The sequence below is a fragment of the Nuphar pumila genome, chromosome 16 (assembly GCF_984573655.1).
Source record: "Nuphar pumila chromosome 16, dmNupPumi1.hap1.1, whole genome shotgun sequence".
Lineage (NCBI taxonomy): Eukaryota > Viridiplantae > Streptophyta > Magnoliopsida > Nymphaeales > Nymphaeaceae > Nuphar > Nuphar pumila.
Genome location: NC_143264.1, coordinates 82,102,404 through 82,118,301, shown reverse-complemented (window position 1 = coordinate 82,118,301; position 15,898 = coordinate 82,102,404). Strand labels below are relative to the sequence as shown.

At 39.3% G+C, this 15,898-nt stretch overlaps 1 protein-coding gene across 1 annotated transcript; it reads left to right on the top strand.

Moving 5' to 3' along the window:
• The first annotated feature begins 8,666 nt into the window (after positions 1-8,666).
• Positions 8,667-12,365, top strand: LOC149813842 (putative glycerol-3-phosphate transporter 1). The gene is made up of 3 exons (XM_089991601.1): positions 8,667-8,769; positions 9,757-10,840; positions 11,031-12,365. Exons 2-3 carry the CDS (start codon positions 9,856-9,858, stop codon positions 11,576-11,578), a joined length of 1,533 nt encoding a protein of 510 aa, XP_089847727.1. The 5' UTR covers positions 8,667-8,769; positions 9,757-9,855; the 3' UTR covers positions 11,579-12,365.
• Positions 12,366-15,898: the final 3,533 nt, after the last annotated feature.

Genomic DNA, 15,898 nt, shown 5'->3' with positions numbered 1-15,898 from the left:
CTACTTTTGTGGGGTTCCATTTTCTTGGTGGCAGGGAATTGAGGAGTCAGGAGCTGATTATGAAAGGTGGCTATTCTTGCCTGTTTGACACAGAGAGGAAGGTTTAGAAACCTTGCGGGCCTCCTGGTTTTCTTTCCGGACCCCAGCATCACGATCATCGCTTTTAGTCTGTGCGGGTACATCAATCAGAGCCTGTTTGTTTCATGGGAAAATGACCCATTTTGCGATCATTCTCTCATCGTGGGTGAAACAATTGCCGATAACTTCTGTGTTGTGGGCCCCACATTTTTATAAGAAACAACTGGTTTCCTACGAAAACCGGTTCACGGGGAAGGCATTCCTTTCGCATGGGTGCAGTGTTGTTTCTGAGGGCGTGCCTTTCGTATGAAAGGCACAGTCCTTAAGGATTCTGTGCGAAAGACCAGGAGCACCATCTCAAGGGTGCCTGACCTTCGTTAAATGCAAAGTCTGGCTCATTAACATAGTCCTGTTTAGAAGGTTGTTGGTTTCTGTGGGGCCTTGTTCCTGAATAAGGACTCCAAATAAAAACACCAAGCCAGAGGTTTCATATTATGGAGTTTTTTTCCAGCAAAGAAGTGTAATGCAGAACCTGGTGATGAGCAAGGATTTTTTTTTTCTTTGTAGAAAGATGAGGACATGGGTGGCCGGTAGATATGCATCACTACTATAAAATTATAAAAGCAGTGCATTCTTTGTACATGAGGGAAGGCCTCTTGCTAAAACCATGGACTGCACTAGGGATGCAAATGGGTCGGATTCATGATGGGGGTTTTGCAATTTTTGGCTGATCCGGATCTGACTCTTCCATGTATGTAGCTGGTCCGGATCCGAACCGTTTGCAACCCCAGACTACACCCACGACTCTATAAATCTTCCATGGTTTCACCACTAGTATCATCCAATTGGCTTAGGATGACAGAGAGTACTGTTGATTCCATAATCTTTTTTGTTTTTCTTTATAAGGAGCACCTGCCTAGGAACAGTGGCAGCTTAATGTCCCCTTCCCCTAGACAGTAAACCCCAGATGAGTGTCCCAATTTTTTTTTTTTTAATTTATAACCCAAAGAAACCGCACACAACACAAATACCTGGTCACGCTGGCTCAGCCTGACATACCTACGGTTATCATGCCGGTTGCATAAAACTCTGAGGCTAGGACCACTGCTCCCACGGCCTGTGCTACACATTGGCTTGCACGTAGGGGTGATGCCCATGGGGATCGAATCTTGACTGCCGTCTATCCGCCAAGGCCTCACTTAACTACGGCAACTTGCAAAAGATACCCACCAAGCAAACCATTGATATGATCCCAGGAGGAATCGATCCTGGGTAAGATGGGGTTTGGGGTTTCACCATCTTACCAAGCACAAAGACTTGGGGCGGGCTATGTTGAGTATGGAAATCCACTCTGTTCGTGAGAAGGTTGTGAGCCATTCAAATTGGTAGCCTCGTTATTTAGGATAGCTCTTTTGGTGCAGGTGCCTCACAAGTTTGATATCAGCGAGTAAAACCTTGTTATTAATGCACAATTGAAAAAATTCGACTTCACAAATGGTTTTATCATGATTCACTTACTTTAGATCATAATTTTGAGCTAATGGTTTGTATAATAAAATATATTTTAAAATAAAAAAATAAATGGCCGAGATTGCATCAAAATAAAACTATAAAAAATGACTTTTGACATATAAATTGTCGGAGAAAAACACGCTTTATACTTGATGAACCATGCTAAGCCATCTCATAGTACAATATACTTGAAAATATTTTCATATTTTTTTGTAGAACAGACCTTATTGATGTTATCTATAATCTTTATTTAATAAAAAAATAATGAGTTTTGAGTCGTGAATGTGACATGTAAGTAGGTTTTGCAAAGGCTTCAAAAATCAACAGCTCACAATAGAATTTCACAACTCAAAAAGTCATATTTTTAGATTGAAATAACATGATCTAAAGATCCATAGCAAACAAACCATGTTGAACATGAGTTGATAAAGCTTGAACCTATGATTTTTTATTTTCAGCTCAATAGTTTCATGCCTTCAATAGCACCAAATATTAACCCTCTTTCTTTCTCACTATATATATATATATATATATATATATATATATATATATATATATATATATATATATATATATATATATATATATATATATATATATATATATAGAGAGAGAGAGAGAGAGAGAGAGAGAGAGTATTGTTTTCACCATTTTATTAATCAGAAAATTGTAACTGCAAGCTTTATCAATTCAATTTGACTATAGATGGCACTTAGCACGATTTTTTTTTTATTAGGAGACATACTTTGCATCGACTGTTTTGCACACGTTTATATGCACAATGGATAAGCTGGTTATTGGAATTATAATATATATAGGGCAGGGACCATCTAAGAGTAGAGTTATCAATGGGGTTGGCATTCAACTCGTCAGGGTGAACCCAAACCCCGCACAAATAACAAATATTTAGGTTCAGGTTATGTCTGGGTGAAAAGGAATGAAATACTAAACCTTACCCACATACCTTAAAAGACTATCTAAAATAGATTTTTTGACTTGAAAATATATGAGAAGAAACTTCGATTAGTACTCAGGTCGGGTTAGATATTTGAAAAAAAATCATAGCCCAAAACTGACCCACATGTTACTCATGTCTGGTTCAGGGTTGACCTGAATAACATTTGTGTCAACATTTTCTATACCTAGATATCCAGGTTCAGGTTGGGTTGGTCAAGTACCCAAGACAAACCCAACCAATTCACATTCCTACCTAAGAGCAAGATGGAAGCCATGAAACTGTGAATAAACATGCTGTTCCTTTTCTTCTTCTTTTTTAATATTCTAAGATCTAAAAAAACGTGTAGCCGCTCATCTGATAAGGGCAATTTGTGAATGTTACCTAGCTCAAGGGACGTCACAAGTTCAAAACCCAGGGTACATCTCTTGCCGCAAGGCTGAAACTGGGCGTATTGGTTCCTTGACAGGCAAGTGAGAATTGGGGTTTTTACACTAATGAGCTTGTGAGTGAGTGAGAGACTGATTGTAAATAGGCTTCTCTTTATTTTGTTGCTCTAATAATGCCTAAAGATTTTTCCTAAGAAGAGGATTATTATGCATAAACAATGTGCCAAAAACTTGTTGCACCCGTAATACAACTCTGCCATGTCGACTTAGGGCAGATCACCATAGCCCTTTGATAAGAAAAAAACTTACAAACATTTTCTTAGTCACAAGAGAAGGTCCCGGGTAGGGATAGCAGTGGACCGGGGATGAAGGGTAGGAAACGGGGATGGAGGCGGGGACGAAGGTTAAAATCCATCCCCGTCCGGGGGTGGAGGCGGGGATGGACGTGCACTTTTTCCCGCCCCGCCACGATCCCCGCCCCAACCCCCACCCAACTACTTTTCCCCGCAATATCCCCGCCCCGCCCCGCCTCATCCCCGTTTGAACCGGGGATGGAGGACATGAAACGGGGATGGACCCGCCGGGGATGGAGGCGGGGGTGGAGGATAAAATCTTGAGGCGGGGCGGGGGTGGAGACCTTGTCCCCCTCCCCACTGCCATCCCTAGTCCCCGGGGCAGGGATCCTAGCCTCAGAGTTTTACGCAGCCGGCATGACGACCGTAGGCAGGCTGAATCAGTGCGACCAAGTCTTCGTGCAGGGTGCTGTTTCTGCGGGTCATAAATTCAAAAAAAATAGCAAGAAAAGAACTAAAAAAGCAAAAGAAAAGGTGGTAATTGTGCTGAATGGCTCACCAACTTCCTCCAATCTCCAAGAGTTCAAATCAACACGGACTCGTAGAACGATCAATTTTTTCTGTTACGAGTTATGGCGTAGCTTCTTTTTTTTATGATGAGGAACCCTGGATGAAGCGAGGAAAACCCCGGGTGGGGCCCCACGATCACCCTGTGTTGCGTGGCTCACCTCCAAAAAGCTACGAACGCACCCGTGCGCCAGTGGGGTTTGATCTGGTGCGTCTCTCAATGATTACAAAATGTTTGCTTATTGTAGAAAACGCAAATGAGCACTATCTCTCAATTGGAGGAATGGCTGATCGCGACGGCAATAAATAGATAACTTAACCCAATGATGTACATGGGGAATAATATATTAGTACTTTGGATAAGAAAACTGCCCACTATTAGGGTTGTGGACAGAACGGATTTGGATTGGATATCCGGCTGAATCAGATTTGGTAAAACAAGTACCATCCCAATAATGATCAGATTTCCCAACTCTAGATCCAAACCGAGTCCAGCCCATTGATTTCCCAAACTGCCAACATGCACTTCTTATATTTATACAAGACCCCGAGGGGTTTGGTGCAGTTGGAGTGGCCTTGGCCACTAGGAGGGTGGTCAGGCTTTCATTCCCATAAGTGGCAATCAGTGTGACAAGTATCACTTGAGATTTACGAAAATCTCGCGAGAAATTGCTTAGAAAGTTTAAAATGGCAAATTTTTGCAAGATTTACAAAATATTGCGAGATTTATGTAAAAACATAAAATACCACAATTTAAACAAGATATTTACATTTTAAACGACTATTTATTGCAAAAAAATATTGTATTTTTATTTTTAAATAATTTTTATTAATATTTTCTTATAATTTTTTTTTTAGATTTTAATTAAATTTTTTATTGCCGAGATTTTGCCGAAAAAAATGCAAGATTTATGGATTTTTTTCAATTTCTTGCAAGTTTTTTAAAAAAATGAGAAATTGCCTATAAAAACGTTTGTCACTATGGTGGGAATTGCTCAGCAGAAGCCGTGCAATTTTAGGGGCTAGGGATGCACCACTAGTTTACAATGTCAGAAAAGTGACGGCAACTACGTTCGACATAGGCAGCACGATTAGGTCTCTGATTCCGAGGGTGGTTTCCCGTCTTCTATGGAAAAAAAAAAGAACATGAAAATATAACCTCTTAACCATGATGGTGATAAGCATGAGGCGGTACTGCCTAGAAAGCTAAAAAGGAATATGGTAATGAAAATCCTCCCAAACATTTTCAATGATTTTTTTTTGGTATTTTTCTCAAAATTCTGACCGTATACAAACATGATTGATTTACTATAAATCATACTTGAATCATGAATTTTGAATCGAAAAATGGTATTTGAAGCTTTGAAAATTTGTAAAAATTGTATATATGCCATTGATTTTAAAACTTACAAAAACCTATCAATACATCGGAATGCTCCAAGAACTCATTCCTATAAAACCTAATCAAATACCCATTTAAAAGGTTTGAAAGGGTTTTTTATTGGAAAGGTTTATATATATATATATATATATATATATATATATATATATATATATATATATATATATCATGTAGTGTATAGGGGTGGTCATGGGGCAGCCTGGCTCAGGCTTATTTGGAGCTTGACCTATCTGGTTTTGAGCATGACCCAGCCTGTTAGCACAATGGGTCGGGTTCCAGACGGCACAATTCATGTTTTAATCAATGGCCTGGGTTGCAGCCCAGTTCTTAATGGGCTCACATTTGAAAGGCAACCCATGACCCAGCCAGTTAGCACAATGGGTCAATGTCTAGTGGGTCGATCTGAGCTGCCCAAACACATTTGCTTGCTATTTCTAAAATTAAGTTAACAAATTAATTTCAAAAGCACTGAGTTAATAAAAAAAAGACAGAATTCACAATTTTATATTAGCTATTAGTTTTAGTTTCCGTATTACTAAATCGTAGCTCAGTGAGAGAGAGAGAGAGAGAGAGGGGTCCACTCATATCCATATCCGTAGGTCCACTAATTTTACTAGGCTGAGAAAGTGTCGACCATGGTTCGGAGCTTTCCATCTCTGGATTCTGGACCCACTTGTATCCGGTGTAGCTAGTATGGGGGTGCTGACCCTAGGGCTGTGGTTAGGGGTGGCAATCGTGTCGGGTTGGCGGGTCGACCCGACGGGTTGGCGGGTCGACCCGACGGGTTGGCGGGTCAGCATACCTCAACCTGAACCCAACCCGTTTACTGTGGCAAACACGAACCCGGCCCATTTAATAAACGAGTAACCCGACACGACCCACCAACCTATTTAATAAATGGGTTGGGTCGGGTAAATGGGTTCTCAGGTTCGCGGGTCGGGTTGACGGGTTGGCGGGTTGACCCGCCCGACTAACCCGTTTATTAAACGGGTCAGCCGGGTTGGCATACCCCCAACCCGAATCCGACCCGTTTAATAAACGGGTTAGGCGGGTCGACCCGTTTATTGAACGGGTTGGCTTAAGCCCAACCCGAACCCGCCTAAGAGGCGGGTTGGCGGGTCGTGTCAGGTTTTGCCACCCCTAGTTGTGGTTTGGTGGGCACGTAGGGCTAGGGGTAGGACCATTGGGTTTGAGGAGTATCTGTTGGAATATGCTTTGTTTTCGTAGGGGATCATTCCCTCCCACTCCGAATATCCTTCCTATGATGTCACACTGACAGAAGTTGGCTAAAACAAACGGCCTCGATTAAGTGGAAATTTTACATAAATGTCACCAACGGACAAACTTTCTAAAACGGACCTAGACTTGATCCCATAGACCTAACTTTGGGCCCTCAAAGTTGATCGATCATGAACCTTGCCTTGCCTAACTAAAGATAGTCTACAGTCCCACGAGACCTTAACTTTATGCTTTAAATTTTAATTGAGATTTGAAATTTTAAGTTGGTGTAAGCTTGGTCTCGGGAAATTAAATAAAATGAAAATTTAGTAAAATGCAAGGTGGAAGATAAGATGTCTTAATAAAATCCACCGGATCCAAGTGGGTCCTTGACCTCATCTATTTCTTTCAGGGTAACTTACATATAACTTATAGCAAATTCACATTTAGTCACCTCACCTTTAAATTTATTAAAATAGATGTCTAGCCTTTCAAAACAAATTGCATAGATGACGGACTGAATTGCTTCTTTATTCAAAACTTTTTTTTTGTTGATAGGTAAAGCTGGGGTTTAGACCAAGGTTGTTAAATGCGATGAGGCGAAGCGAGGTGTTGAACATGTTATGAAGTGAGGCATTGAAGCGTAAGCTTCATGATCAAGAGAGTAGGTCTCAATTCCGGTCGCGGAGAGAAGAAGTCCCCCCGCCCCTCGCCGGAAACCTCGTCAGAGGGTATCAACTCTGCTTCCCGACGGGTCTGTGACTCTGTGCAGGTTACGGCAACGGTCGAAAGAACTCAGTCCGTTAAACTTGCTGGAAGCTTTTGCTTTTTTTCCGACGAGTAAATCCAATTTCAGGCCATGAAGAGAAGAAATTCCACCGTAAATCTCGCTGGAATATCCTCCTCTGCTCATTGTGTAATTGTTTTCGGTTTTAGTCACAAATCGGAGGAGGCACCGACGCTTCAGGTACTGAGTGTGCGCCTCAGTACCTTGAGCGTGCACCTCGCCTGTGAGGCGTACACTTCAAGTACTGAGGCGTACGCCTCTCACAACACTGGTTTAGACAGACCTTCACCAGTTATACAACCATACCATTGGGATTTGAACTTGCAACGTCCCAATACAAAGTGAGGTGACGTGCACTCACTGAAGTATCCCCCACTGTGACAAATATCGCGAGATTTATGAAAATCTCATGATAATATTGCGAGAAATTGCATGAAAGTTTAAAATGACAATTTTTCTCGAGATTTTTAAAATATCACAAGATATATGAAAAACATAAATACCGTTATTTAAACATGATATTTACATTTTAAACAACTATTTATCGTGAAAAAACTGTGTTTTGTATTTTTTAAAAAAATTATTAATATTTTTCTTATAAAAATATTTTTTATATTTTTTATTTTTTTTTTACTGCTGAGATTTTGCCAAAAAATGCAAGAATTTTTTTCCAATTTTTTGTGATTTTTTTGAAAAAGAGATTTTGCCATTTGTAACTTTTGTTACTATGGTTATTACTGACTTAGCTTTGCTAACTCCTAAAAATAACAATTTAACCTTTTTTTCTTTAAATGATTGAAAGTCAATTTTTGTAACCTTCTACTTCTGCAGCTATACTTAATGGTAAATAAATTTTTTCTAACTGAGGTGACTATCAAAGTAATTCCTTAAAAGGTTAGGAGTCTATCATCTTAAATTGGCAATGATAAGGTGTTCCTGTACTTCAACTTAATAGAAGCTTTAAATTTTCAAATTTCTTAAACTTTTTATTGTTGATCAGACCCTATAGATATGGTCTATAAGCATTATTTAGTAAAAAACAAGTTTTTGGTTATGTGATTATAGCATACATAATGTTTTTAACATCTTTAAAAATCAATGGCTCACAATGTATTAAAATTTTATGACTTGAAAATCTTATTTTTATGTCAAAAAAACATGATTCATAGCACGATTCCTTTCAAATAAACAATGTTGAGTACATCCATAAGGTTAAGGTTTAATTGAGAAGATACGACCTACAATCTTCATTTCAAGTACGTGGGAGTAAGTACTCTCGGAGCACCGTATCATTACTCATCTTAAATATTTAAGATCTAAGACAGCAAATTAGGTGTCATCTGAAATACTGGTAATTTGGTAAATATCCGTTAAACGTGGGGGCATAGGAAAAGGGTCGGTTCCTTGGAGAACGTTCGTTGGGGGGCTTCGTGTCTTAAAGCCGAGGCGCGTTCGTTTATCTCGTGCCGCGGAAGCGAGTGGTAAGAGTGCGACGAGCAAGGAGAAGAAGAAGAGTTTGGGAAGAAGAAGAGTTTGGGAAGAAGAAGAGTGGGAGCGCCAGTGGATCGGTGGGTGCTTCTACCATCTTTTTCCCTGCGTCTCTGACTCTTCTTTTTGTTCCTTTCTTCGTTATAGTTGTGCATTTCTTCTTCGTTTTGGGGGTTGATTCTTATTGCTCACAGCTCTCTGAAAATCAGATGAAACAGTAACGATTTTCTTCTCCTTATTTGGTTTGTCTTTTCATTTGCTCTCGAATTGTTGGCTGATTTGTGTTGATGAATTGGTTCGTGAGAACGTTAATTGGTTGTTGGTTGTTGATGGTTGGTATGACTAACATTTGTAGAGGATCAAGAGGAGAGGTCCTTTCTTGTAATGTAAAATTGTGGGTGATGGAGAGGTAAACTTGAGAGGAGTTTCTGGGGTTCTTTTGTTGAGAGATTAACGGGATGAATAGCTGGCGTGTTTGTTGGTTGTTTAAGATTGATCTTCTTATGCTTTGTCCAATACTGAGAATATGCTTCTTACCACTGGGCTTTTCTTTCAATGAAATTTGTTGTTGTTTTCCTTCTTTATCATGAACAGGAGTTGTTTTTTTGTTTTTTTTTTTCAGATACGTATATGGGTATCCAAATTGGTGGTGTTTTTGGGTGTCCTTTTAGGATGTGTTTTACAATTTATTTGATCGCAATGATGGTCACTGTGTTGAGCAATATCTGTAATTTGGTTACTCTCACATTTAGATGTTATATCGGTTGCTAGTATATTGGAGATGCTGATGATGATTACTTAATTGTCTAACCATGATAAGTGGGATGTTTTCATTCAAAAAAGAGTCTCAGTGATAAGAGTCTTATGTCAACGATACGTTAGCGGAGGAAGGAATTATAGCCCATTAGTTCCTTTTCTACAATGCCTTGTATTTTGAAAGTTAAGGTGATCGGTTCTTTAAGTTTAGAGTTTATAGAAACACAAATTTTCACTACTCTGTTTATGTATGTCCTGTTGTGTTTACTATTACGACATTGTAATTTGATTGTTACGCTTTCTCATTTCAGATCCCAGAGTGATCTTCATAAGGGGTGGGTAGTACCGTGATTCTTTTGTGGTTACTGAAATCCTGATCTTTTGGTTCCTAACGAACAAACCCGTAATTCATGGGTTCACTGGAGGAGCCAAGAATGGAGAACAGAAAGGCCCCTGGCATACAGCTTGGTGAATTCCTTTGCAAATCCAGCGTCAACACTAGAGCATATCAGGCCATCGTCCTCATCGTAACGTTTCTAGCTTATGCAAGCTATCACGCCTCAAGAAAAACAACCAGCATTGTCAAAAGCGTCCTGGACCCTGAGTCCTCAGAAATGAGAATATCTCCATGGCCGGCGAGCCTTTATCTGAAATCAAACCATGGAGCACAGAGAACCAGCAGCGATGGCTGGGCACCATTCAATGGGGAAGACGGCACGTCAATACTAGGAGAAATTGACGTTGCTTTTCTCTCTTTTTATGCTCTCGGCATGTATTTCTCTGGACAGTTGGGTGATCGTCTAGACCTGAGGCTGTTCCTTACTGTTGGAATGGTCGGAACTGGATTGTTTACCTCACTGTTTGGGGCAGCTTATTGGTTGAACATCCATAGCTATACCTACTTCTTAGTTGTGCAGATGGTGGCAGGGCTGTTTCAGTCAACTGGATGGCCCTCTGTTGTCGCTGTTGTTGGTAACTGGTTCGGGAAGAAAAAGAGAGGGCTGATCATGGGAATTTGGAATGCACATACATCTGTAGGAAATATATCTGGTTCATTGGTTGCCTCAGCTTCCCTGAAATATGGGTGGGGATGGTCGTTTGTGTTGCCGGGGCTGCTCATTACGTTCATGGGATTGGTGGTGTTTCTTGTCTTGCCCGTTAGCCCTGACAGTGTGGGCGTGAATAGAGATGGAGATGGCTTGTCAGAAACCTTCAAGAAGGAAGGAGTTGAGGAGCCCCTTTTGAGGCAGGTGAATGGTGAAAGGGAGAAGGCTGTGGGGTTTATACAGGCATGGAGGATCCCAGGCGTGGCACCATTTGCTCTTTGCCTCTTCTTCTCCAAGTTGGTTGCTTATACTTTCCTTTATTGGCTTCCTTTCTACATCGGCCGCACAGGTAAGCTTTCTTGTTTCACCAATTGTTTAATTTCTGTGAGAAAGCTATTCGAATGTTTGATGTCTACCATCTTCATAAGCATTGTCTATATGTAGATCATGAGAAGACAGCTTAGTTTACAGACCGGAATTTAGTGATATGGTTTCTCTTAAGTAGCAGATCGCTAACAATTAGTCTGATGATCTTGCAGCTATTGATGGGAAATATTTGTCTGATCAGACTGCTGGAAACCTATCCACGATTTTCGATGTGGGAGGTGTAGTGGGAGGCATCCTTGCTGGTCACATATCTGACCGGTTGGATGCTAGAGCCATAACAGCTGCAAGCTTCATGTACTGTGCGATCCCAGCACTCTTCTTCTACAGAATATATGGTGATGTTTCTCTGTATGTGAACATCATCTTGATGTTCATTGCCGGTATTTTTGTCAATGGGCCATATGCACTGATTACTACTGCAGTTTCCGCCGACTTGGGCACACATAGCTCCTTAAATGGAAATGCACGGGCACTTGCAACTGTAACAGCAATAATTGATGGAACTGGATCCATCGGTGCAGCTTTGGGGCCATTGTTGACAGGCTATATCTCTGTGAAGAGCTGGAATGGCGTTTTCATAATGTTAATGGGTTCAGCATTAGTTTCCGGGCTGCTGTTGACGAGGCTGGTGATGGCCGAAGTGGCTGCCAAGATTGAGAAGGCAAGGTCTGTGAGTAGAAGCATGAGGTTGGGAGTTTAAGTTGGCTTTTTAACTTTTGACTTGACTTCTGCTTGAGTCGCTTGCGTGCGGGTTCACTGTGTATGTTGAATATGAGAGCTGACAGGTGAAATAAAGCATGGGCTTCCCTTTGTATGTAAAAAAGTTTGTCAAGAAGGAGGCTGCATGATGAAGCGGTGGTGATGGTCTTGATCAAGAACCAATGCTGCAGGCTCTGATTATTCTGTTCTATAATGCTAAATTGCAAGTAACTTTATATACTGCAAGTTTTTTGCCCTGATGATGTAATTTTGGTTGAGTTCAAAGCACATTTTTTACTTGGGCATTGTTGGAGTTGATGGTACTCCTGCCGGAGTCAAGCTTCGTGAATGGATGCAAAGAAACGATTGAAGGGGAAGAAAGAAAAGGATGAATGCTGATAATATGATTGATTTAGTGCTAAAATAAGTTGCAAGTTGACTGAAGCTGTAGCTCTACTCTAGATGGGAAGGGATGGATAACAGGGTTCACAAAGCCAACTTTATATGGTTGGGACGAGGCTGCACGACGATGACGGTGATGATGATCTATTACGTATAGAACTACATAATTATGATGCAAGTGGAGTAGCTTCATGGGGGTTTGCTTGGGAACTACAATTGAATGGACCATGTTTTATACTTCACAAGAATGAGGGGCCTTGAATGTTTTGAGTACTTTATCCGTGTGTGAATTCTTTTCTATATTTATGGAGACCGTCCAATTGGAGAAATATTGTAGTGGATGTGAATGAGGAAGTCATTTGTATAAACGAATCATTTCTCACAAATGGTGCAGAACATGGTTAGCCCCATCAAATCCTGGTTGCACATTATGGCAAAATTTGCTTTCAGATCTCGCTGTCACAGTGCCCCCAGTTACCAATCAAAAAATTGAAAAAGAACTCCCTTTATTCTTGGAAATCACGACCAGAAAAAAACCAGAAATATTGAAAAAATTTGTCGAGTAATTATGGTGAGAATCATTGGTGGATGTCATAAATTCGCACACATTTTGTTTGTTTCGTTTGAAACATTTTTCATGGCTAGCAAGGCATAATTGGGTCTTTATTACCTTAAGAAAGACCAGAAATAATGGTATAGACTATAATTGGAATAGACAAACGATTGGATTGTCACAGTTCGTTTTCTTTCTTTTTCCTTGGCTTTTTTTCCATTTTTGGAGAGGAAACAAAGAGAATCATCTTGTTAGTAGAGGCACAAATCTTTTTCATTACATGGGTATCACGTTTTCTCTTCTTTTAGTGTAGACATTATTTGATCATAAAAAACCTAAGTTATTTGCAAGTTGATGAATTGTTTAGTTCCTTAAATTGGTACTTCTTAGACAGGTACTTCTTTTAATTGGTACTTCTTAGACAGGGCCCGGTACCTATGTTAGGGTCTGTTTGATCAGCTGGCTTTGGTTTGTACGATGGACGGATCTGGGTTTGGTTGGTAAGCTATTATATTGAATGTCCTGGCCTAACTCACGCAGCAAAGACTCAGTCAACCTCAGGCTGACCAAATTCATAACCAGCACCAACAGAGCATCTCTATTCAACGGAAGAATGCAATTGATGCAAGATCGAGACTGGGGAACAATCCGGGCTTTCTAGATCATTTAGGATCCATTTTTTTTTGGATATTTTTGTTTTATTAATTTGTAATGGATATTAGTTCACCAAATGTTCAGTAAACAACTGAAATCTTTAAGACGTTTACAAGCAAAAGCCACAAGCATCTTCAAGTGAACAGTAAAAAAATAAATCAGTCTCAGGCTCAAAAACATAAATAACAATGAGGATCATGAAACCATATTTTGGCAAGTATAAAAACTTAATCAAAGGAAAAACCACTCAGCGAGTTCATTAGCATAAAACCCCAGGTGTCCATTGCGCACCAGGGAGTACACCTAGCTTCAACATCGTGGCAAAAACACACACCCATGGGTTTCAAACTCTAATCTACTTGAAAACTTGCAAGAAGTTTGTGAGAAATCAATTGGGATATCCAAACAATATAAGTTTCAAAATGCAAACATAACATTCAGAGATACCAGTGGGTTTAGTTGGGTACTGTTAAATAGATGGAAGTCCAAGTGGATCGGAATTGATAACAAGTCCAGGACTTTATCATTTTTATCTTTTCCCGTTTTCATTAAGGTTTGCTATTCTATAGATATTGAAACTGTAGCTGGTACTGTTAGTACAAACGATGTTAAGGCTCTGTACAAAATGTTTAGAATTCTTTAGTTCAGCTGATACATGATGCTGTCGATGGTAGCTAAAAGTCGCGTCCCCAAAAAATTATGAACACAAAAACAGCATTCAATTCAGGAATTTTTATTGATCACAAAAACAAAGCCTTGGAAGTGGTCATAAGAATAGTAAACAAAAAGGTGAACCACAACCATATGAATAGGCAATGAAGCAAATGCTGGCAAGCAAGCAAACAACATGAATAGGAAGCAATATACAAGTGAGAAACAATCAAACATATTGGTTTCCTGGCCATTCACTGAAGAATCAGTTTGGTTATTAGACCAGCTTCCTGAACATCAAGCAGAAGAGGAGCATCAATAACTATATGGAAATTTTCATAAGCAGGATTATGTCAAAGATTAAAGGAAATGCATCAGCAGACTAAGCAGTTCTACCTCTTAGTGGATTGAGATTGTGCACAAAGAGGCTATCATGGTTGATTATTCTGGCTACTAGAAAAACCAACAATGCCTGAAAGAACTTAGCCTCTATAAATGTCTCCCACACGGCATAACAAGTGCAAACAATCAACTACAGAAATTGAGAAGCTAAAGAGTAAAAATAAAGTAGCATGAACGCGCAAAAGAAAAAGTATCATGATATCACCATGCACCATCTGTTAGAAAATAATACATATATGTATATACTTGAATATATATATATATATATATATATATATATATATATATATATATATATATATATATATTCTTCTTAATACAAGAGTATGTATATGTATAAGTATATGTATATAAATACATATTTAAAGTATATGCATATATTCTTGTAATTTTTATTTTCTTATTTCTGTAATTTCTCATTTTATTTATTTTTCTTTTTCAGTTTTTGTTTCCTTTCTGTACATAGTCAGTAGCTGACTGTGTACAGTGTACAACAGTCAGCCACTGACAGTGTACACAGTCTGTCAAATAAGAGCCGTTGGGCTGATTCAAAGTGTAATGCATTATAAATAAAGGCAATGAGCCCATTGTATGTATATACGAATGAAAGAGTTTTATCCCCTCATTGCAATAACACAGTGCATTTGAAGCACTTGTTCTTTCTTGTGGTGTAAAGCTTTTTAATGCTATTTTGTGTTGGCATATGTTTTGAATATCAAGTTATTTGGAAACTTGATTGTATGTGAGACTTTTCACATGGTATCAGAGCTTAGTGTATGATCAACCGTGCATTGGTGGGTTGCCTCGAAAAGCGTGCTTATTCTCCTTCATGGTGGTGATTAGTTTTTCTCTTCTAATTCACTATGGGTGAATTTTTCCCACACAATTCAAGCAACTCCAACTTTATTCCACCATTCAAACTTAAAGGAAGCAAGTATAACATTTGGGTGGGACACTTGGAGACATTTATTAAGGGTCAAGGTTTGTGGGGATTCGTAAGAGGTATTATTCTTGAACTTACTCCCAAAATTATATTAGGTGAAAATGGGATTGAGACTAGTCTTGACGAAAGAAACAAAGCCATGGAAGGATATTATAAGAAATTGGATGAATGAAAAATGAAAAACACAAAAATTCTTTCATGGATGTTAAGTGGAGTTGAGACAAAAATTGCCTCAAACCTATTAAGCTACAAAAAGGCAAATGAAGCATAGAAATATCTTAGAGGTATGTTTACCGAAAAAGATATGGCCCACAAGTATTATCTCCAAGAAAAAGTTAGAAATATCAAACAAGGAGATAAAAATGTACAGAAATGCGAAGAGTTCAAGTTGAAGAAGATAGACTATTCGCTTTTCTCTATGGTTTGCGACCCGAGTTTGAACAAACAAGGACCTCATTGTTATCATCTTCGTCTCCTCCTATTCATGAGATTCTCACTAAACTTAGTGCAGAAGAAACTAGATTAAATATGAGTAAAAATGTTAGTGTGCTTGCTACTTCTAACAATGGCCAAGAAGAGGATTGCGCACTTGCCGCATCAAAACCAGGGCATCATATAAAGTCATATAAACCACCTCATTTTATCAAGAATAGAGGAGAATCAAAAATTATTCTCCATAACTGTAATGAACCTGGTCATATTAGACCTCAATGTCC

Coding starts and splice junctions, on each gene's coding strand:
- LOC149813842 (XM_089991601.1), top strand. CDS start 9,856: ATGGGTTCACTGGAGGAGCCAAGAATGGAGAACAGAAAGGCCCCTGGC. Junction 10,841..11,030: donor TTTCTACATCGGCCGCACAG/GTAAGCTTTCTT, acceptor ATGATCTTGCAG/CTATTGATGGGAAATATTTG.